Source organism: Scyliorhinus canicula, chromosome 16 (assembly GCF_902713615.1).
Source record: "Scyliorhinus canicula chromosome 16, sScyCan1.1, whole genome shotgun sequence".
Classification (NCBI taxonomy): Eukaryota; Metazoa; Chordata; class Chondrichthyes; order Carcharhiniformes; family Scyliorhinidae; genus Scyliorhinus; species Scyliorhinus canicula.
The window spans coordinates 132,018,375-132,041,168 of NC_052161.1; the positions used below are offsets into that span (position 1 = coordinate 132,018,375).

The 22,794-nt window shown below is 46.6% G+C and overlaps 1 protein-coding gene across 5 annotated transcripts in view; it reads right to left on the bottom strand.

The window, feature by feature from the left end:
• acot7 (acyl-CoA thioesterase 7) overlaps positions 1 to 22,794 on the bottom strand; it is a 282,705-nt gene that overhangs the window by 175,208 nt on the left and 84,703 nt on the right. For 3 of the 5 annotated variants that reach the window (XM_038822341.1, XM_038822343.1, XM_038822344.1), the window contains exons 5-6: positions 14,282 to 14,396; positions 4,946 to 4,960 (exon numbers count right to left, since the gene is read on the bottom strand). In XM_038822341.1, the coding sequence (XP_038678269.1) occupies positions 4,946 to 4,960; positions 14,282 to 14,396 (130 nt within the window). The remainder of the gene's footprint in view (positions 1 to 4,945; positions 4,961 to 14,281; positions 14,397 to 22,794) is intronic. The other 2 variants (XM_038822345.1, XM_038822342.1) reach the window with 1 other exon arrangement.

The following is a 22,794-nucleotide window of genomic DNA, read 5'->3' on the forward strand; positions in this document are numbered from 1 at the left end:
ATCTGCATATAGACTGGGCAAATCAAATTCGTCACAATGCCGTAGAGAAGAAATTCCTGGAGTGTATGCGGGATGGTTTTCTGGACCATACATTGAGGAGCCTAGTAGAGAACAGGACATCCTAGACATTGGTATTGTGCAATGAGAAAGGAATCATTGGTAATCTAGTCATATGGGAGCCCTTAGGGATGAGCGACCAGAATATATATTTAAAATATTTTTCCAATTAAGGGGAAATTTAGCCTTGCCAATCCACCTACCCTGCACGTCTCCTGAATCTTAATAAAGGAAACTGCGACAATATGAGGCACAAGTTGGCTATGATAGGTTGGGAAATGTTACTTAAAGGCATGTTGGTGGATGGGCAATGGCAAATATTCACAGAGAGCATGGGTGAACAGCAACAACTGTTTATTCCTGTCTGGCACAAACGTAAAAAGGGAAAGGTGACCAAACGAAGGCTTACATGGAAAATTAGAGATAGTATTAGATCCAAGAACAAAGCATACATGTTGGCCAAGAAAAACAATAGACCTGAGGACTGGGAGCAGTTTAAGATTCATGGAACATAGAACATCGAATTTAGAGTGCAGAAAGAGGCCATTTGGCCCATCGAGTCTGTACCAACCCTTGGAAAGACCACCTCGCTTAAGCCTAGTCTTCCACCCTATCCCCGTAACCCAGTAACCCCATCTAACCTTTGTGGACACTAAGGGCAATTTATCATGGCCAATCCACCTAACCTGCACACCTTTGTGGGAGGAAACCGGAGCACCCGAGGAAACCCATGCAGATATCTCAGCAAAGGAGGACCAAGGGATTGATTAAGAAGGGGAAAATAGAGTATGAGAGCAAACTTGTGGGGAACATAAAAACTGACTGTAAAGGTTTCTATCGGTATGTGAAGAGAAAAAGATTGGTGAAGGCAAATGTAGATCCATTACAGTCAGAAACAGAGGAATTTATAATGGGGAACAAAGAATTGGCTGAGCACAGAAATGGCAGATGGAGTTTAATCTGGACAAATGTGAGGGGATGCATTTTGGAGGATCAAATCAAGGTATGAATTATACTGTAAATGGCAGAACCCTTAGGAACATTAACATACAGAGGGATCTGGGCGTGCGAGTCCACAGTTCCCTAAAAGTGGCAAAGGAAGCCAAGGTGATTAAGAAGACATATGGCATGCTTGCTTTCAGTATGATTTGGACAAGTTGAGGTGAGTGGGCAAATGAATGGCAGGATAATTTGGATAAATGTGAGGTTATCCACGTTGGTAGCAAAAACGGGAAGGCAGACTATTAATTGAATAAATTATGAGAGGGGAAAGTGCAACGAACATAGAACATACTGTGCAGAAGGAGGCTATTTGGCCCATCGAGTCTGCACCGATCCACTTAGGTCCTCACTTCCACCCTATCCCCGTAACCCAATAACCCAATATTAGCGAGAGGCAGCACGATTTTGTGAAGGGGAGGTCGTGTCTCACTAACTTGATAGAGTTTTTCGAAGAGGTCACAAAGATGATTGATGCAGGTAGGGCAGTGGATGTTGTCTATAAGGACTTCAGTAAGGTCTTTGACAAGGTCCCTCATGGCAGACAGGTACAAAAGGTGAAGTCACACGGGATCAGGGGTGAGCTGGCAAGGTGGATACAGGACTGGCTAGGTCATAGAAGGCAGAGAGTAGCAATGGAAGGCTGCTTTTCTGATTGGAGGGCTGTAACTAGTGGTGTTCCGCAGGGATCAGTGCTAGGACCTTTGCTGTTCCTGTTAAATATAAATGATTTGGAGAAAAATGTAACTGGTCTGATTAGTAAGTTTGCAGACGATGCAAAGGTTGGTGGAATTGCGGATAGCGATGACGACTGTCAGAGGGTACAGCAAGATTTAGATCGTTTGGAGACTTGGGGGGAGAGATGACAGATGGAGTTTAATCCGGACAAATGTGAGGTAATGAATTTTGGAAGGTCAAATGCAGGTAGGGAATATACAGTGAATGGTAGAACCCTCAAGAGTATGGACAGTCAGAGAGATCTGGGTGTACAGGTCTACAGGTCACTAAAGGGGCAACACAGGTGGAGAAGGTAGTCAAGAAGGCATACGGCATGCTTGCCTTCATTGGCCGGGGCATTGAGTATAAGAATTGGCAAGTCATGTTGCAGCTGTATAGAACCTTAGTTAGGCCACACCTGGAGTATAGTGTTCAATTCTGGTCGGCACACTACCAGAAGGATGTGGAGGCTTTAGAGAAGGTGCAGAAGAGATTTACCAGGATGTTGCCTGGTATGGGGGGCATTACCTATGAGGAGCGGTTGAATAAACTCGGTTTGTTCTCAGTGGAATGACGGAGGTTGAGGGGCGACCTGATAGAGGTCTACAAAATTATGAGGGGCATAGACAGAGTGGATAGTCAGAGGCTTTTTCCCAGGGTAGAAGGGTCAATTACTAGGGGGCATAAGTTTAAGATGCGAGGGGCAAGGTTTAGAGATGTATGAGGCAAGTTTTTTTTACACACATGGTAGTGGGTGCCTGGAACTCGCTGCTGGAGGAGGTGGTGGAAGCAGGGATGATAGTGACATTTAAGGGGCATCTTGACAAGTACATGAATAGGATGGGAATAGTGGAATACGCACCCAGGAAGTGTAGAAGATTTTAGTTTAGATGGGCAGCATGGTCGGCACAGGCTTGGAGGGCCGAAGGGCCTGTTCCTGTGCTGTACTTTTCTTTGTTCTTTTAACCCCTCCTAACCTTTTTTGGTCACTAAGGGCAATTAATAATGGTCAATCCACCTAACCTGTGGGAGGAAACCGGACCGCCCGGAGGAAACCCACGCAGACACGGGGAGAACGTGCAGACTCCGCACAGACAGTGACCCAGCAACGAATCGAACCTGGGACCCTGGTGCTGTGAAGCCACAGTGCTATCCACTTGTGCTACCGTGCTGTCCAGATTGAGTTGCCATTTTAAGGGCTGTGTGTAACCTGGGTGTTCTTGTACACCAGTCACTGAAGGTAAGCAGGTGCAGCAGACAGTAAAGAAGGAAAATGGTATACTGGCCTTCACAGTCAGAGGAATAGATTGCAGGAGCAGTGATGCCTTGCTGAAATTATACAGAACCTTGGTGAGGCCACACCTGGAACACTGTGTGCAGTTTTGGTTTCCTTATCTGAGGAAGATGTTCTAGCTATAGAGAGAGTGCAAGGGAAGTTTACCAAACTGATTCCTGGGATGGCAGGACTGACGTAGGAGGAGAGATCGAGTTGGTTAAGAATGTATTCACTGAGTTCAGAAGAATGAGGAGGGACCTCATTGAAACCTATAAAATTCTAACAGGGCTAAACACAGTAGATGCAAGAAGGATGTTCCCGATGGTGGGTATACAGAACCAGGGGTCACAGTCTGAAGATATTGGGTAGACCATTTAAGACAAAGATGAGGAGAAATTTCTTCACCTAAAGAGTGGTCAGCCTGTTGAATAACACTTGGGGTGAAGGGAATTAAAGGATATGGGGGAAATGCAGGATCAGGCTATTGAGTTGGATAATTAGCCATGATCATAATGAATGGAGGAGCAGGCTCAAAGGCTGAATGTCCTCCTCCTGCTCCTATTTTTCTGTTTCTATGTTTACTGTATGATTGCAGTGAACTCTTTCAGACTTCAGTCATCCTCACTAGAATCAGAGATAAATCTAGCAATATTTGTTGCTAGACACTGTGAAAGGGATAGCCAAACTTACTGGGCGAAATTCTCTGCAGACCGTCGTAACGCCGATTTTCGGCGAGCAAAATTGGAGTAGATGACTCCGGCGTGGGGGCCTTCTTTTAGGCGGCGATTCTCCGTTCCCGGAGGGGCCAGCAGCTGACTGACGCGATACGCGTCAGTTTCACCAGCTGCGGAAGTGGTGAGACCCGGCGTTTTTTGGAGGAGGAGGAGGAGGAGAGAGACTGACCCGGCGTTTGGGGGGGGGGGGGGGGAGGTTGCGGCAGCGGGGGGGGGGGTTCCGGCATTTGGGGGGGGGGGGGGGTTGCGGCATCGGGGGGGGGGGGGGGTTCCGGCATTTGGGGGGGGGGGGGTTGCGGCATCGGGGGGGGGGGGGGGGGGGGGGTGGGGGGGGTTGCGGCATCGGGGGGGGGGGGGGGGTTGCGGCATCGGGGGGTTCTGTAATTCACAAAGAAATGAAACAAACAATCTGTTTTCCGACTGTGTAAGCTGTACATAAAAGTAATTTGTCACAGGTATGTTGCACAAGGGATTGTACCCGCACTGGGCGAATTGCAAATATGCACCACCCCACTCTGCACAATATCTGGAGGCCTAATGTTCTCTGCCTGAAGTATTCCAATGTCTTTCCTTCCCAAGTATTAATTTCTCTGTATTCTTGTTCTCCGAGACTGTTGGCAAGAGGGTGCATTCTGAATTGGCCATGAAGGAGCGCAGAAGAGCCACATGAGGATGAATGTCCAAGTTTGCATGATGTAGTCACCAGCTCTTTATCTTAATTCTTTCAATCATGGTAGTATCCTTTACACAGTCTTGGCCCTTCACCTAGGTTTATCAAGCAGAATTGCCCCTGAACCTTCAGGGCAGCCAACACTCTCCATTCACTGCAATACCTGACGTCAGCCAGATGGGGACAATGAAGCTCGTGTCCCGTCACACTTTGGTGACTTCTGGGGTTAATAACACCAGTATGTTTCCTTTGTTAACACAAAATTTTGCACAACAACATCAAAACATCAAATTTCTTTCTGAGGTCCCTCATGTTTTATGGTGAAAAATAACAGGTACGTTATGTAATTTCTTAGACAGAATATGCAGCAGTATTCACCTACACCTTTGCTTCAGGATCTTGAACATTGTGATGTAAATTGTAGATTACTGTAGATTACTTATATGAGGAAGGTTCAAACAACTGGTAAAAGTAGAATGATGCAAAGCTTACCTTTAGATTGTCGGTCTGCCAGGGAAAGTAATAAAAAGGAAAAAAGCAAACTAAGGTTAATGTAGTTCAAGGGGAATGAATCCTTGATGTGGTACTATCTTTAACTGGTTTGAAATTAAACATACTTCAGTTCCATGAATTAAACATTCATTCTATTTTGATCTAATTCAAATTATCTGCAAACTGTGGCAGACAATTCTGTGTAGCTTATGTGTCTTACAGGATACTGAGAGGCCTAGATAGGGTGGATGTGGAGAGGATGTTTCCATGAATAGGAAAAACTAGAACCCGAGGGCACAGCCTCAGACTGAAGGGACAATCCTTTAAAACTGAGATGAGGAGGAATTTCTTCAGCCAGAAGGTGGTGAATCTGTGGGACTCATCGTCTTGGAAGGCTGTGGAGGCCAAATCACTGAGTGTCTTTAAGACAGAGATAGACAGATTCTTGATTAATATGGTAATCAGGGGTTATGGGGAGAAGGCAGGAGAATGGGGATGTGAATCATATCAGCCATGATTGAATAGCAGAGCAGACTCGATGGGCTGAATGGCCTAATTCTGCTCCTATGTCTTTTGGTCTTATGGTGTCCTATTGTATTCGAGTGGACTCCGGATACAAAGAAATAAGAAATAAGAGGTTAGAAAGTACTCCTAATAAAGAATGAATGTTTAACATGCTCACATGTCATTCTTCTGCCATTTTATTCATGAATTAATAATTTTGCTAAAATAGCTGATTCCAAAAATACATAGAAATTACAACACAAAAGTTTTTTTGGCCCAACCAGTTTACACTGGCATTTATAGTTCTACTCGCATTTACCCACTCTACATTCATAAAACTTAACGTCCCATTTCTTTTCTTGATGGGAACTAGACATTGCCCTGATGGAGGCACTAATTTTCTGGCTATTCCGTCAGTCCAAGTCTCCCTGTCTTTCATCATATTAACCAACTCAGTGACTTTGGTGTCAGTCACCTATGTAAATAACAGTAATTGGCCAAAGTAATTCACATTAACAAGCTCACAACATTTCTGAGACACACGATAAGGCAGGGATAAATTCAAGTTTATTTTGTTCTCCAGGAAAGGGAGGGAAGTCTTGTAGATTCTCATTATGTTTCCAAGGCCTCTGATTTTCACTTGCCTTGTTTCTCAACACAAGGGTCAATTTAAGTTCACATTTTTCCCAAGGAGCCTTCCCAGCCAGCGACACCGAATGAACAATCATTGACAGCATGTCCATATCCAATGGCCAAGGCTCTCAACTGCAGCACAATCACAGAAAACTGGCTCCACCATCTCCCTCTTTTATCTGTGGCCTGGATTTTTGTCCACAAGTCAGGAGCGTAGAGTAGGGAAAATTTCAGGCTCGGCAAACCCGAATTTTGTAAATGGCTGCCCACATCAGATTTTCAGTCTGGGGTGGTGGTGATTGGGGGGAGGGGTGCAGAGGGTGGGGGGACTATATTAGAAGTCATGGCAGGTAACTGGATGTAGAGGATGCCGGGTGCGGAGGCCTTCACCTTTCACAACCTACCACACTCCCCATGCCCAATCCATGCCACCTCGTGCCCTCTTACCCTCCATACCAATGTATATCTCTGCACCAAACCCCCTGGCCCCTTCATTCCCCAGGCCCACCTATGCCGCGCCATATCCCTTTATCGTCCTATGCCACTCATTCCAAACCATGCCCCACCAGCCACCATTCTTCGCCCTGACACCAAACATGCAAATTCACCCAGTATCCACCATGGGCAGACCTCATGCGGATATGAGATAAAATAATGTTCCATCAATAGTTTGAAGTGTCTATTTATAAAAATCCATTCACTACATTTATATTCCTCCAGCTGGCTGAAGCCTTAAATAAAAAATAAACATTTCATTCAAGTGCACAATCCCTTCGAGCAACAAGCACTGGAATTCATAGTCCCACTTGAAAGTGTCTATAATTGCAAAATGGCATGCACCGATGATTGTGAAAACAGTTGTGCAACAGTATTCCAGGAATGGAAGCCCTCAGGCTTATATCAACAGACAAAGTGAAATTGGAAGCAATGATTATAACACTCCAGGCATGTTTTTCAAAAATGTAAAGATCAGGGGCTGGATTCTCCACTCCCCGACAACGAAATTGCGTTCGGCGACGGGCCGCCAAAATTGGGAGCGGCGCCGGCTTTTGAATTCTCCGCCCCCTGAGGAGTATGCCACGCCGAGTATCCATCGCCTGAGGCCATTGCCTGAGGCCCACCTCGTGATGTTCCGTTGTCAATTGGCTGAATTCCCAACGTCGTGGGTTACGTGCACTCACACCTTTCAGGATCCTCACGTGCCGGCTGCGGACTCAGTCCAGCGCTGCCACAGTCGGGGGAGGGCCGATCGACTGGTGGGGGGGGCTTCATTCGGGGCTGGAGGCAATGTGGGCGGGTGGTCTGGGGCGTGCAAGCGGTCAGAGGGGTGCACTACTTTGGTGGTCCAGGTTCGCAGGCTGAGTCCGCCATGGAGCACAAGCGGCCGCTGCAGGCTGCCGTCATGCGCATGCTCGGCCTCTGAACCGGAGGTGCTGGGGGCCGTACCGGTGCGAGCTATACACCGGCTCAATGTAGCCCCCAGCAAAACGGGGAATCGGTGTCCTTTCCTGCGTAAAAGACCACCGTTTTCACACCGGCGTGGGGATGGCTTTGAGGGCTCTGGCCATCTCCTCCTCAATTGGCCCCTTGTCGTCCTCATCCTCATCCAAGGAGATGTGATGCTCCTCCATATCCTCCTAGACCAACTGATCACTCCACTGCAATGCCAGATTTGCAGAGCGCAGCACAATGAGGTGGGACACCCTCTAGGGGCTGTACTAAGGGGCTCCATCTGGCCGGTCCAGGCACCACACCCGCGCCTTGAGCAGTCCGACTGCCTGCCTGACCAGCACACATGTTGATGGATGAGCCTTGTTGGAGAGAGTCTGAGCGGGAGTTTGTGGCCTCTGCAATGGCATCATCAGCCACCTTCTAAATGCCCCCGAGGAGCAATCCATCCAGCCACTGCTCTCCCTCAAAAACAGCTGGGATCTATGAGCGTTCCACAATGTAACTGTCATGGATGCTCCCTGGGAAATGGGCACACACCTGCATGATGCACATCGCGTGGTCACAGACAAGCTGGACATTGAGGGTGTAGTATCCTTTGAGGTTCATAAATGGCAGCCATGCCATCATGGGGAATGCAGAGCCACATAAGTGCAGTCGATGACACCATGCACCTGGGATATACCTGCTATGCGGGCGAAACTCATGGGTCTGGCATCCTGGCTCACCTGGTCCCGGTCCAAGTTGATGTACATGTAGGCCCTACCTCACAAATAACGCACCTGTGACCTCCCTTATGCACTCGTGTGTGGCAGACTTGGAGATGCCACACAGGTCACCCATGCAGCTCTGAAACGAGCTGCTGGCAAGTTCAGGGTCACAGGCAAAGGGTGACCTCCCAGTCCATGTGGTACCAACCCTAGTATCACCTGGTACAGGTGGTCCACCAGCCCCTGGGACAGACACAGTCTTCTTCTGCACTGGATCTCAGACATCTGGAGGTAGGAAGTTCTACAGTGGTTTACCCGAGGCCGGTAATGACTCCTCTGAGGCTCCTCCATCTGTGGCCCTGCTCCTGGAGGACCGGGGGGCCCTGCTTTCCCTCCTCTGCAGGGTGTTAGTTCTGGCCACATGCAGATGTCGCAGCTGCTGCTCGATAGCAATCAAAAGAATTGCCAAGGTGACTGGTTCCTCGTTACAGTCCTATTTTTCCACATGTGCACACACCTGGTCTCTTAAACCTCTACATAAAGGCGATTTAGTGTTTTTTATATTTCATTCAGGAATATAGTAAGATGCCTAGAGTTACACCTCATATAGCCTGGAAATTTGGTGGTGTGATTTTATCGAGTTAACATTTGCTTGAAATCCTATTTTATTTGAGGCATTTTCACATTTATAATAAATGGGTAGTGCCTTTGCTAAAATCATGGTCAGTGGAATTTGATGTGAACATATTAAATGTTCGTAAAGCAAAATTACACATGGAAATTTCAAGCTGTTTATGTAACAAGGTCACATTCCAGCCAACTTGCAGGGATGGATTTTATTTTACCTGCAAATGACAGACAATCACAAGTAAATCCTAGCCACTTATTTTTCAGGATGAGCTATAACAGCCTCATAATTTGTGACTTTAGTGGCTCTGACTATTCCTGAATGCTTAAATGTCCATAACAGCCCATAATTGTTGGCCATGATATACTCAGCACAGAAAAGTCACACTGACTTCCCCTACGATGATGTACCACAGATACAGTCTGCAAGGAATAAATGAACATAGTATGCTCTGAGAAACTTGACAGCTTTAGGCGGACTGCATTCAATTGCAGTGGATGAAAATGCAAGCCTTTTTGTGTGGTAACCCGAGTACTGCTGCAGTGAAGCCTATAATATAATAATAATAATATTTATCGTCACAAGTAGGCTTACATTAACATTACAATTAAGTTATTGTGAAAATCCCCTAGTCGCCACATTCCGGCACCTCTTCGGGTACACAGAGGGAGAATTCAGAATGTCCAATTCACCTAACAGCACGTCTTTCAGGACTTGTGGAAGGAAACCAGAGCACCCGGAGGAAACCCGCGCAGACACGGGGAGAACATGCAGACTCCGCACAGACAGTGACCCAAACGGGAATTGAACCTGGGACCCTGGCGCTGTGAAGCAACAGTGCTAGCCACTGTGCTACCGTGCCGCCTATGACTGAACAATGTGATCATGAGAAATGCACCTCAGAGATAGGTACCACCAGTACAAACAAGGCAGTAGGATAACTGTAATTAAAGCTATTGTAGTTAATTGATTTAGCTCAGTTGGCTGGACAGCTGGCTCATGATGCAGTGCGAGGCAACAGCACGGGTTCAATTCCCGTGCCGGCTGAGGTGATTCATGCAGGCCCTGTATACTCGACCTTGCCCCTTGTCTGAGGAGTGGTGATCCTCATTCAATTCATCACCAGTCAGCTCTCCCCCTCAAAGAGGAAAGCAGCAAATGGCCATCTGGGACTATGGTGACTTTTTACAATTTTTACAGCTAATTGAAAAAACAGCAGAGAATCAAGAACAACTGAAACCAAACGGCAGGCACTGATTTTCCCTGGACCATCTGGAGACGCAGTTCATGAAAGATATAATACATTCATCATTGATGAAAGATGTAGGATCCCTCGCAATTTACAACCACGTTTCGGCAGCAAATTCAATGGGCCATGGACATAGAACTAAGGAAAAGGGGATATCATCACTGCACGCACTGGAGACGTTCAAGAAAGCAATTCCACCAGCACATTCACATAACAAGCAGGAATGAGCACCAAATGTTGCCATGCCAAGTCCACCCTGTTAACAATTCTGTGACCAAATCTTTAAAACCCCGATGTTCTTCTCCTGGGGTCTGACACTTGCCATGGAAGGGCCTTGCCAAACCAAAAGGAGGTGGAAGAAGCATTATGTTGACAATACAGAGCAGCAAAGAGCTCTTAGTTGCCACAGAGTGTAGGTCACAGTGGAGCCAAAAGCAGAATTAATTGAAAAAAAGTGGCAGCAGAGTGCTGAGAAATCCCATGGGGATACATAAGAAGATTAAGGAGCGATTTAATTGAGGTGTTTAAGATGATTACATTAATTGATAGCGTAGATAGAGGAAAACTATTTCCTGTGGTGGGAGAGACCAGAACAGAAGAACATAACCTTCAAATTAGAGCTAGGTTATTCAGGGTCAATTTCAGGAAGCACTTCATCACACAAAGGATAGTGAAAATCTTGAAAACTATCTGCCAAAACAATCTGTTGAGATTAGAACAACTGAAAAATTTGAAACTGAGATTAATAGATTTGTGTTCGGGAAGATACAAAGGTCATGGAACAAAGATGGAATTAAAACTCAGATTAGCCATGATAAAATTGATTGGCAGAACAGGCTTTAGGGGTTAAATGGCCTTCTCCTGTTCCTGTACCTCAGGCTCATGCTAAAACCAGGGGCACTATTTTAAAAGTATAATCCTGAAACACATGAATAGAGGAGGGAATAAAACAACTTGGGTTCTTATTCTTGATCACTATCCACTAATTCCTGCTGGAAAGTACAGTCATCAGAAGAGGAGGAAATTGGGAATATATGCCTGCAAACCCAGTCTAACATTAAAATCCACCAATGCTGCTATTGTGCAAGTAATCATCAAGTTATTTTGCACTTCATTGCATCACCTAATTATCAAATTCGCCCCCAACGTATACATTGCATTTCACAAAACCATTTATTTCACAACAACTCTCCCCACGTGTCCACCCAAAATAGACCGACAAACTTTAAAACAAAACCCAGCAAATGAACCTTCTCATCAACTTGTTAAAATTCTTGGTAATTATGTATTTAATTGGCTGTCTTCAGAGTTCATTCTACTTTGCTATTTTTGCTCTGTTTTTCACTAGTACCCCACAGGTGCAAGTGGTTTTCCTTTTAAAAGGAGCGCATTAGCTCAGAGGGACTGAGTATTGGGAATGTTGTAGAATTGCCTCAATGTCAGGCCATACCTCAGCGGTGTCATTTTCTTCAAAAATAAATGAAGAAATAGAAGATTCCACAGCAGAATCCTTTAACTAAAACTATTGAACCATCTTGAGAAGCAAATGAAATGCTGAGGCCCATTCTCCGGCAAACCAAAATCAAGCATTTTACCACTGCTCTTATTTCACATTTCACAGTACTTGGGAAGATTTAACGGTCGTTTATTTAACATGAATGTCACATATTTAGGTTCCTGGCTGTTTAAAGTGTCATTTTCACAGCATCAACAGGGGGGGGGGGGGGGGCGTGATCCCATAAGAGAATATTTTTAAAGTCGGTGGCAGTGACAAAATCCAGATAAACTGACACATCTGCAGCTAGATTTTCACTTCCTGATGGAGCTACGAATAAGGTTGTGAAATGCTGGACCCTACCTTCCTGACACCATGCCATTTTTGTGTGACCTCCAGGCAGGTCAAGAAGGCCTTGGGTGAAAAACACACACACACACATCTGTTCTGAGGTCGGGATCCCTCGGGAGGATCACAGGAAACACATCAAATGCAGTTAACTGCTTTCTGCTGTGAGTAAGAGGAAGTGAAAGCACTTAGCTCCTTCTGCTGTGGTGAGGTGCTGTCAATCATAGCAAGTGTTTATAAACATTGTGGTTAGCAACAAAGCAGGGTACTTGAGATGCATTTAAGCATGAAAGGAAAGAGATAAACCATCCACCAAGCACCTGGCTCTTATGCAATAAAGATGCAATCACTGGCCAGTGTAATGTATTGTTGTATTATTGTATGAAATTGAACAGTAGTTTTGCATTTCAAAGGCATTTCGAAGCCCTTGGCTTTGGATGAACCCTTTGACACTTGTAACTGCTGCTCTTTAAACACTTTTGTCTGAGGCAGCAGGTATTATTGGATTTGGATTGGATTTTGTTTATAGTCACATGTGCTGAGGGACAGTAAAAAGTATTTTCTGCGAGCAGCTCAACAGATCATTAAGTACATGAAAATAAAATAAAAGAGAATACATAACAGGGCAACACAAGGTACGCAATGTAACTACATAACACCGGCATCCGGTGAAGCATACAGGGGTGTACTGATAATCAGGTCAGTCCATAAGAGGGTCTTTTAGGAGTCTGGTAACAGCCGGGAACAGGCTGTTTTTTAATCTATTTGTGCGTGTTCTCAGACTTTTGTATCTCCTGCCCGATGGAAAAAGTTGGAAGAGTGTGTAAGCCGGGTGGGAGGAGTCTTTGATTATGCTGCCCGCTTTCCCAGGTAGCGGGAGGTGTAGATGGAGTCGATGGATGGGTGGACTGGGCGGTATTCACGACTTTATGATATTTCTTGCAGTCGAGGGCCGAGCTGTTGCCAGACCAGGTTGTGATGCAGCCAGATAGGATGCTTTCTACAGTACATCTGTAAACGTTGGAAAGCGTTAATGCGGACATGCCAAGTTTCCTTAGTTTGTTGAGGAAGTATAGGCGCTGTTGTGCTTTCTTGGTGGTAGCGTAGAAGTGGGTGGACCAGGACAGATTTTTGAAGATGTGTACCCCTAGGAACTTGATGCTGTCAACCATCTCCACCTCGGCCCTGTTGATGCTGACAGGGGCGTGTACAGTACTTTGCTTCCTGAAGTCAATCACCAGCTCTTTAGTTTTGCTGGCATTGAGGGATAGATTGTTGCCGCTGCACCACTCCACTCGGTTCTCTATCTCCCTCCTGTATTCTGTCTCATCGTTATTCGAGACCTGGCCCACAATAGTCGTATCATCAGCAAACTTGTACGTGGAGTTGGAACCAAGTTGGAAGTTGGAGTTGGAACACTTAGTGAAGTGTAAGCGAAAATGCAGTGATCTTTCAAAACTACCTGGACTGCTCTTCAGCTTTCAGGCACGGTTTCTGATGAGGGGGCTATCTCTAAAGGGTTGATGTCGGAGGAGGGTGGCAGTCTCCGATGGGGGAGACTCCGATTAAGGTGGCTGTTCTGGGGAGTTGGGTCATACTGATGCGCGTGTGCTGTGGGGGGGTGACCCATTTTTCCTCTGGTGGAGGGGATGCCCCACCTGTTGGGGTAGGGGGATGACAAGATTAGCATTTTAGGGCAGCAGACCAGGCTGTTCGCTCAATCGGAATCTGGCAAGCTCTTCCCCATGCATGAATTAGCATGGTTAGGGAGAGAGACTCACATACTGGGTCCCACTCCCAGCAGCAGCGAAGACCAGTCCCGATTCGGCACTGGTGGAAGCACTGAATCTCCAGAAGGGAGAATCTCGGACATGAGGTTTGAAAAGTGACAGATTTCTTCCTATGCGATTTCACTTTCGACGGACTTACAGCCATAACAAAAGCTCTACATATGTTTGAATTGTGAAGTGAGCAGCTGAACCTCCATTCTCCTGCAATTATATTTTCCGGTTTTCATCTTTTACTTCTGACCTGAATTTTGTATCTGATCCAGGTACTGGTAGTAAAGGGAATGATGAGCTGAAATATTCCCTACATTAAATGGCTGCATATGGCACATAGAACTATAGTTAGCTGATGCTGTCTTTCCGTGGGCGGAATGTCATGGTCCCACCAAAGTTAATGGGGTTTTGAACGGCTCGTCTACCCCCCTAAAATTGAGGGAACTTTTCCGCAGGATAATTAATTTGTTTTAAAGCAAGACAGAAACAATTACCTCAACTCTCTCTTAGATCAACAAAATTGGAAATGTACAACTTACCCACATTGATGGCAGGCAAGATGATATCTTTACTCCTCTGCTTGGTTTCTATTCGGTCCAGTTTCTGAGCTTCATACCTCTTTCTACCTTCCTCTTGCTGTTCTGAGCTTTCATACTTTTCAAGTTTATAGGAAGAAAAGCAGAAAATTCTATGTTTATTATGCAACTTTACAGCAGCATTTTTGATCATTCTAGTCAAACTTTTGATTGCTTCTCAACAATTTCTCAAAGAGCTACTTCCAAAATCAATAGCAACAGTGGCTTGCAATTGTACTTGAAATAACAAGGGACTGCACAGCAGTGAAACAGATACCAACTAGAAGTGTGAAAGTTGATCAAGGGATTGTTTTTTAAAAAAGAACTGGTTTTGAGTAGGCTTTTAAAGTTGCAGAGAGAAATAACAAGATGGGGGATTCAGGAAAGATGTTCCAAACAGCAGATCCAAGAAAGGAATGTCTCAACCACCAATATTGAGGGGGCGGATGGGGGGTGGGGGGTACAGTGACCAGATCAGAGGAATGAAGAACACAGGCTGGAATAGAGGGCTGGAGGTTGCAGAGATAAGGTGCAGCAAGGGCACAGAGGAAAAGATCTGTGCATTTTCCCTGTAACCATAGCAGAGTCCAAGCCTAAAACAAAAGCAAAAGACTGGATGCTGGAAACATGATATAAAAACGAAAAATGCCGAAACACTGAACAGATCAGGCAGCATCTGTGGAGAGAGAAACATTTACATTTCAGGTCGGTGATCCTTCATCAGAAAATCATACTTCAATCCTAACTGACTCTGGATAATGACAGTTTTACACTGATATGGTGCAATCTGCAGGAGGCAAGTGATACTCTGACAGCCAATGAGGTGTGTCAATATACAAATCCTAACATCGTGGGGGCAGAACAAAGGGAACTTCATTCTAATGCAAGTGCAAAAACATGCAACACTTAGGACCTGGTTAGAAACCTGGAAAAATATGTGCTCCCAAAATCAGTCCATTCCGTGAAATGCCTTGAAACATTTTGGTGAGAAGAAACAAAATAAAACATAGATAATTCTAGTTTGTTACATCCTTCATCTTGATTGCCTTAAAGTGCACTCAACAAATTAAACGACCAAAAAAATACATTGATAATTTATTGACACATATTGTTTATAAGCCTTTAACTTTCCAAGATTAGCGGATCAATTTTAATTTGGTACAGTGCAGGCGGTTGACAAGAGTATGTGCGCCTACCAACTCAATTCCTGCTGCTCCTACCATGTGACCTGAGTCACTTTGAGGGTTGGGTCTCATGGTGTAGTTTGATCCAGCAAGCTAGACGGGGCAAGTCAGTGATTGGGGATGATTTGAAATTGGCTGATTGGGGAAGGCAGGAGGAGGCATAGAAAGCAACCACAAATTTCTGCGGGAACCAGTAGAAGCATTAGCCTTCATGAACCTATGAAAATAGAAGATGACAAACGTCGCAGGCCAATTTTTGAGTGGCCTCCAAATGTTCTTTCAGAACCAACGGTGAGGCTGCTCAACACCAGTACATCTCTCAACCACAGAGTACGATAGTATCTCGTTCTTTTGATAGTACAAGAGCAAGGGACTGAGATCCGGGTACACCATATCCTTTAGTTTGTCTCTCAGAAATATTCTCAAAGTAAAATGCAAGCTTCCTCCAGACACAAGGTCGTGGGAAACAATCTGACTGTAAGAAGTAATGGAAACATGGTGCAGTTAATGGGAGGACTGGACAGAACGTCAAAAGTTCAATGAAGGGAGATACAGACTAATACTGATGATATAAAGCCATACATTTTTAAACCAAAGTAGCTCATATTTTTGAAGTGTTGTTCGGAAGTAGAAATGGTTACATTGAGTATTTCTTGGACGTATTTTGCAATTGCTTTTAGCTGTCTATTTTCTGTGACAATTTCCTAATGTCCTTCAATCTTTTAAGTTTAATAGTAAGATTATGATGATAATGGTTAATGAATTATTAAATATGCTAACTGTTCTTAGGACATCAAGTCTTTTTTTCAAATCTAATCTAAGTGAATGGATGGAATTTTCCCAGTTCAATGCAGCACGTTCGGGGGTGGAGACTTTTTGCACTTGCATTGGAATGAAGTTGACTAGAATGGGGTGGAGACTATGTGGCTGGGAAAATTGCAGAAATCAAGCTGAATTGGGATTCCAAAGTGACCTTGTCTCCTTCCAGCTTTCCAGGGTTGTCACAGAATCCCTACAATGCAGAAGGAGGCCATTCGGCCCATCAGGTCTGCGCTGACCCTCCGAAAGAGTACTCTACCCAGGTCCACTCCCCCTGTCCACCCCACCTTTTCTCCGTAATCAAACGTGCAAATCCCTGGACATTAAGAGGGGCTGTGTTGGGAGGGAAGTAGGCAGCGTCCAGGCTGAGGTAGGAAGCTCGATGATTTATATAAGGCGGCAATTAGGAGTGATTTTGAACATAGATTCCTTCTTTCCCAATAGAGCTGGAGTTCTGTGCCATGTCTACAATCTGGCAGGTTGGAGAAGCCAAGTGCACAGAGGGAAAAATATCCTCAGTGAAACTGACATTTGTAGAGGTTCTGATCGGTCACGGTGAAGATCTCCAGCTATGGCCAGGTGAGAGCCAGTGTGTAAAACAGTTCTTCTGTCAGACAGTGCTATCACTGCTTGACAGGTTGTTACTAACCACTTGGAAGAACTTCAGGGGTGGGATTCTCTGACCCCCCGCCGGATCGGAGAATTACCGGGGGCCGGCGTGAATCCCGCCCCCGCCGTCTCCGAAGTCTCCGGCACCAGAGACTCGGTGGAGGCGGGAATCGCGCAACGCCTGTCGGCAGGCTTCCCCCCCCCCCGGCGATTCTCCGGACCGCAATGGGCCGAAGTCCCGCCGCTGTCATGCCGGTCCCGCCGGCGTGAATCAAACCACCTACCTTACCGGCGGGACCGGGCGGCGCAGGCGGGCTCCGGGGTCCTGGGGGGGGCGGGCGATCTGGCCCCAGGGGGTGCCCCCACGGTGGCCTGGCCCGCGATCGGGGCCCACCGATCGGCGGGTGGGCCTGAGCCGTGGGGGCACTCTTTTCCTTCCGCCTTCGCCATAGTCTTCACGATGGCAGAGGCAGAAGTGACCCCCTCCCCTGCGCATGTGCGGGGATGACGTCAGCAGCTGCTGACGCTCCGGCGAATGCGTGGACTTCCGCTGGCCGGCGAAGTCCCTTCGGCCCCGGCTTGCATGGCGCCAAACGCCATTCCCGCCGGCCGGCGGGGCGTCAACCACTCCGGCGCGGGCCTAGCCCCTCAATCTTAGAGATTGGCCCCTAAAGGTGCGGAGACTTCTGCACCTTTTGGGGTGGCCCGACGCCGGAGTGGTTCACGACGCTCCATCCCGCCAGGACCCCCCACCCCGCCGGGTAGGGGAGAATCCCGGCTCAGGTGTCTAGTTCTTCATTCATCTTCAGATGCATTTCACTGCTGCTAGCTTTCGGACCTGCGCTCAGGGTCGAGGGCAAGAGGCTCACTACTGCCACCTGTAGCAGCTGCCTTCTCCTCAGCCAAATGTTCCTCAACAAGGCAGACTATATGGCCACAAGATTAAATGGAGGCATTCCCGCCGCCAACCCCCCAAACCATAACTTCCAATTCCCAGAGGGGGTACCCCAAAGGAGCGCTGAGGGAGCCAACTCTCCAGAGGTCTCCACATAAGGACTGCACAACAATTTTCAATCTTCCATTGGGCAATTATACTGCACCGGGAATGATCCGATGCTCCGATTTAGATCGTAGTCTTCGGATGGTTCCAACTGTCTTGGAAAACTAGTTACGCAGAAAAGGTTAGAAGAATTAAAATTACTTCTAACTCCTGAGTAACTACACATGTGACCACCCCGCCTGACGGCATTTCTGGAAAAAGCCCCATCTCTTCAGATGATCCTCTCCGACACCCAACTATCCCCAACCCCCCAGGCTTCCCTCCTGACCCCCCCTGACTTCCCATCCTCCTAACTACCCCCAATCATCACCCCACTGACCAATCAACCCCTTCCCATTGACCACCTGACCTTGCCGCATTGAGCACATGAGCCCCAAACCACCTGACTCCCCTCCACTGACCACTCGCCCATTCTACACCCCTACCTCTCATCCCAAGCACTTCCTCAACCTGCCACTTACCTTACACAATTACCTTCTCCTTGGATTCTCAAAGAGGCTGGACTTTTAAACTTACCTAGACCTGTACTAAGAGGGCTTGTGAGATGGACAACAAATGCTGGCCCTTACAACGATGCCTACATCCCGTAAAAAGAATTCTTTTAAAAATCCCTCCTCTGATAAACTGGCCAGATCAGCTTGCCCACCCTCCCTAATTGATTGGGCAGCCCGAAGACAGGCTGTTAAATGGTTCCCTCTGGTAAAAAGAAACTGCAAGACCCACTAATTGGAGTCTTGGGTTTGCTACCATAAAATAGTTCCACTGTTGCACCAGAGACAAAGGCAGTAAGATTCTGCCCAATCAGTCTACTTTGCAAAATAATCTCAATTAAAATATGTTCCTTCATTTGTACATAAAGATCTCATGCTGAAGAGATGCTAAAACGTATCCATGAAAGAGTTCACCATATCCAGACCATGGCTGGAATTTTATGGTGCCTCCCACCAGCTGGATGGCCCAGGACACAAATCCGACCAAAACCATTATTCTATGCAGTTCCGTTTCCCCGAATGAAACCCTTAATTTTCCAAGAGATACCAATTGGTGTGTTGTTTATTTACAGTATTTACAGACTTTATCTCAGATTTTCAACATTTGTGCCTGTCCTTTAACACTGTTGTGTAGGGGCAGCGCGGTGGCGCAGTGGTTTGCATTGCTGTCTCACGGTGCCGAGGTCCCAGGTTTGTTCCCGGCTCTGGGTCACTGTCCGTGTGGAGTTTGCACATTCTCCCCGTGTCTGCGTGGGTTTCGCCCCCAGAACCCAAAGATATGTAGGATAGGTGAATTGGCCACGCTAAATTGCCCCTTAATTGTAAAAAATGAATTGTGTACCCTAAATTTTTTTTTTTTAGAAACACTTGTGTAAAACAGCGGCCTAACAGGATTAGCTTCTTCTCCCCTCCCAATCCCAGAGATTAGACGGTATTGATGTTTATCAAGCCGGCATTAGCACAATGAGCCGAATGGTCTCCTTCTCTGGCGTAAATCTCTATGCTCCTATGAGCTGAAAAGGGCTTATCAAAACAGTTCCCAATACAGATAGGGTTTCCCTCTCACTTCCAAAATATTATACGTAATCATACTTAAACTGCTGGATTTCCTCTAACAGGGAGAGGAGGTCTTCTGTAGTGAATAAAATAAAGAGAGTCTTGCATTTACATAGTGCTTTTCATGACCATGGGACGTTTCAAAGCGTCTTATAGCCAATGAACTGTCCTTCCCATTGGAAACTAATGACAGAGAAGGAAAAGCCACAATGACCTGGCAGCTATGTACTTCTCAACCAACATCACTTAAATGAGTTATCTAGTCATTATCACACTGCTGTTTGTGGGACCTTACTGTGCACAAATTGGCTGCCCAGTTTTGAATATTACAACAGTGATCATATTTCAAAGGTTTTTCATTGTCTGTGAATAGCGGTGGGACGTCCTGGGGCCATGGAAGCCGGCGTTTAAATCCAAGTCTTTCTTCCTTTTGCTGTAAGTGAGAAAACGAACCGAGCCTTTAATTTCCCCAGACTAATGCAAATTAGGTTCGAGTGAGCTGTAACACTGAAATGGCAGCTCCCACTGCTCCTTAGTTCCTATGTAATCAGAACTCAGGCCTCAATGGAAATTAACAGTGCTCCTTAGATGTACTGATGGAATTCTATTGTTTAATCATTCTAACTCTCTTTTCAGAGATTATCTTTTGAAAGTCTATACTTAATTACCAAGCATGTACCACTCAGCTTCAAGTTGCACCTGATACTTTGAAGATGTACCTGTAGTGCCACCCACCCCCATCGCCTGATTCCCTCTTCACCCACATAAGCCATTAGATGAGTAAATATAGTTCTGGAAAATGGATTATTTTCATTTTACCCTAGTTACAATAGAAAGCACCATGAGGAGGGCTGTGGCAGAGAGATGGATGCAACACTTGGTTTCATTTATAATGGCGTGAAGGTATGCCTCAGCTTCAACATGACAACAGCACCAGTTATGTTATCTTTGCTTCTCAGACAGGGGAAAAACAGCTGTTCAATCTCAAGTCTCAGGTGTTCCAGCAAGAATCTTGCACTAGGGAAGAACGATGCCTTCTTCCACAATTGGAAATAAGCTACATCACTGAAAAAGAGCAGGGGGGGGGGGGGGGTTATTTGTCTATATCTGGCTGTGCTGCATCTGGCTGCTCAATGTCCAATTGTAAAAATGGACCTGCAGCATGTACCATTAGACATTTTGGGCGCAATTCTCCGCCCCCCATGACGGGTCGGAGAATAGCGGGAGGGCCTTCCCGACATTTTTCCCGCCCTCCCGCTATTCCCCCCCCCCCCCCCCCCCCCCCCCGCCGCCCAACTCCCGACACGAATCGCTGCCGCCGTTTTTTTTACGGCCGGCAGCGATTCACAGCTGATAGATGGGCCGAAGTCCCAGCCCTTTACGCTGTTTTTATGAACGGCAAACACACCTGGTCTGGCCGTTCGTAAAAACGGTGTGAACAACTCGCTTTTTATAACCATGGCACTGATTGGCACGGCAGTACCACGGTCGTGCCAAGGGTGCCATGGGCCCGCGATCGGTGGGCACCGATCGCGGGCAGCGGGCCCGATGCCCGCGCACTATTTCTCCTTCCGCCGCCCCGCAGTATCCATTCGCGGGGCGGCTGAGGGGCATCCCGGCCCGCGCATGCGCGGGTTTCGCTCAAATACGCGATGACGTCATCCGCGCATGCGCGGGTTGGAGTCTTCCAATCCGCGCATGCGTGGCTGACGTCATATGACGCATCAGCCGGCGCTAACTCCGGCAAGCGGGCTTAACGAAATTCGTTAAGCCCGTGATGCCGGAGATTACGGCGTCGGGCTGCTAGCCCCGACCGGGGACCAGAATCGGTTCCCGGTCGGGAAGGGGCCGTTTCTCCCGTTTTGGGAGAATCGCGCCCTTTATATTTGATTATCTTTATTCACCTATTCTATTTTCTGACCGTTTCAGTGCAGCCAGTTGTGTGTGGATTTTGCACAAAACAGTATGGGTAACGAACATGCTCCTTTGCCCAATCTTAATATAAAGGCCACTTCCCAGAAATAGATATTTGCTTGTCTAGTTCACCTAATGTTCACCAAACACTCATTTATTTTTTAATATACAAGTACAAGTGGCTGGGCAACAGGAGACAGAGAGTAGGGGTGGAAGGGAGTGTCTCAAAATTGAGAAAGGTGACTAGTGGTGTTCTACAGGGATGCATGCTCGGACCACTGTTGTTTGTGATACACATAAATGATCCGGACAAAGGTATAGGTGGTCTGATTCGCAAGTTTGCAGATGATACTAAGATTGGTGGAGTTGCAGATAGCGAGGAGGACTGTCAGAGAATACAGCAAAATATAGATAGATTGGAGAGTTGGGCAGAGAAATGGCAGATGGAGCTCAATCCAGGCAAATGCGAGGTGATGCATTTTGGAAGATCTAATTCAAGAGCGGACTATACGGTCAATGGAAGAGTCCTGGGGAAAATTGATGTACAGAGAGATCTGGGAGTTCAGGTCCATTGCACCCTGAAGGTGGCAACGCAGGTCGACAGAGTGGTCAAGAAGGCATACAGCATGCTTGTCTTCATTGGACGGGGTACTGAGTACAAGAGTTGGCAGGTCATGTTACAGTTGTATAGGACTTTGGTTAGGCCACATTTGGAATAATGCGTGCAGTTCGGATCGCCACATTACCAGAAGAATGTGGATGTTTTAGAGAGGGTGCAGAGGAGGTTCACCAGGATGTTGCCTGGTATGGAGGGTGCTAGCTATGAAGAAAGGTTGAGTATACTGTATTAGGATTGTTTTCGTTGGAAAGACGGAGGTTGAGGGGGGACCTGATTGAGGTCTACAAAATTATGAGAGGTATGGACAGGGTGGATAGCAACAAGATTTTTCTAAGAGTGGGGGTGTCAATTACAAGGTAAGAGGGGGAAAGTTTAAGGGAGATGTGCATGGAAAGTTTTTTTACGCAGAGGGTGGTGGGTGCCTGGAAAGCTTTGCCAGCGGAGGTGGTTGAAGTGGGCACGATAGCATCATTTAAAATGCATCTAGACAGATATATGAACGGGCGGGGAACAGAAGGAAGTAGATCCTTGGAAAATAGGCGACAGGTTTTGATAAAGGATCTGGATCGGCGCAGGCTTGGAGGGCCGAAGGGCCTGTTCCTGTGCTGTAATTTTCTTTGTTCTTTTTCTACCCAATTCTTTTTATTTTTCCAGTTAAGGCGCAATTTAGCCTGGCCAATCCACCTACCCTGTGCATCTTTGGGTTGTGGGGGTGAGACCCATAC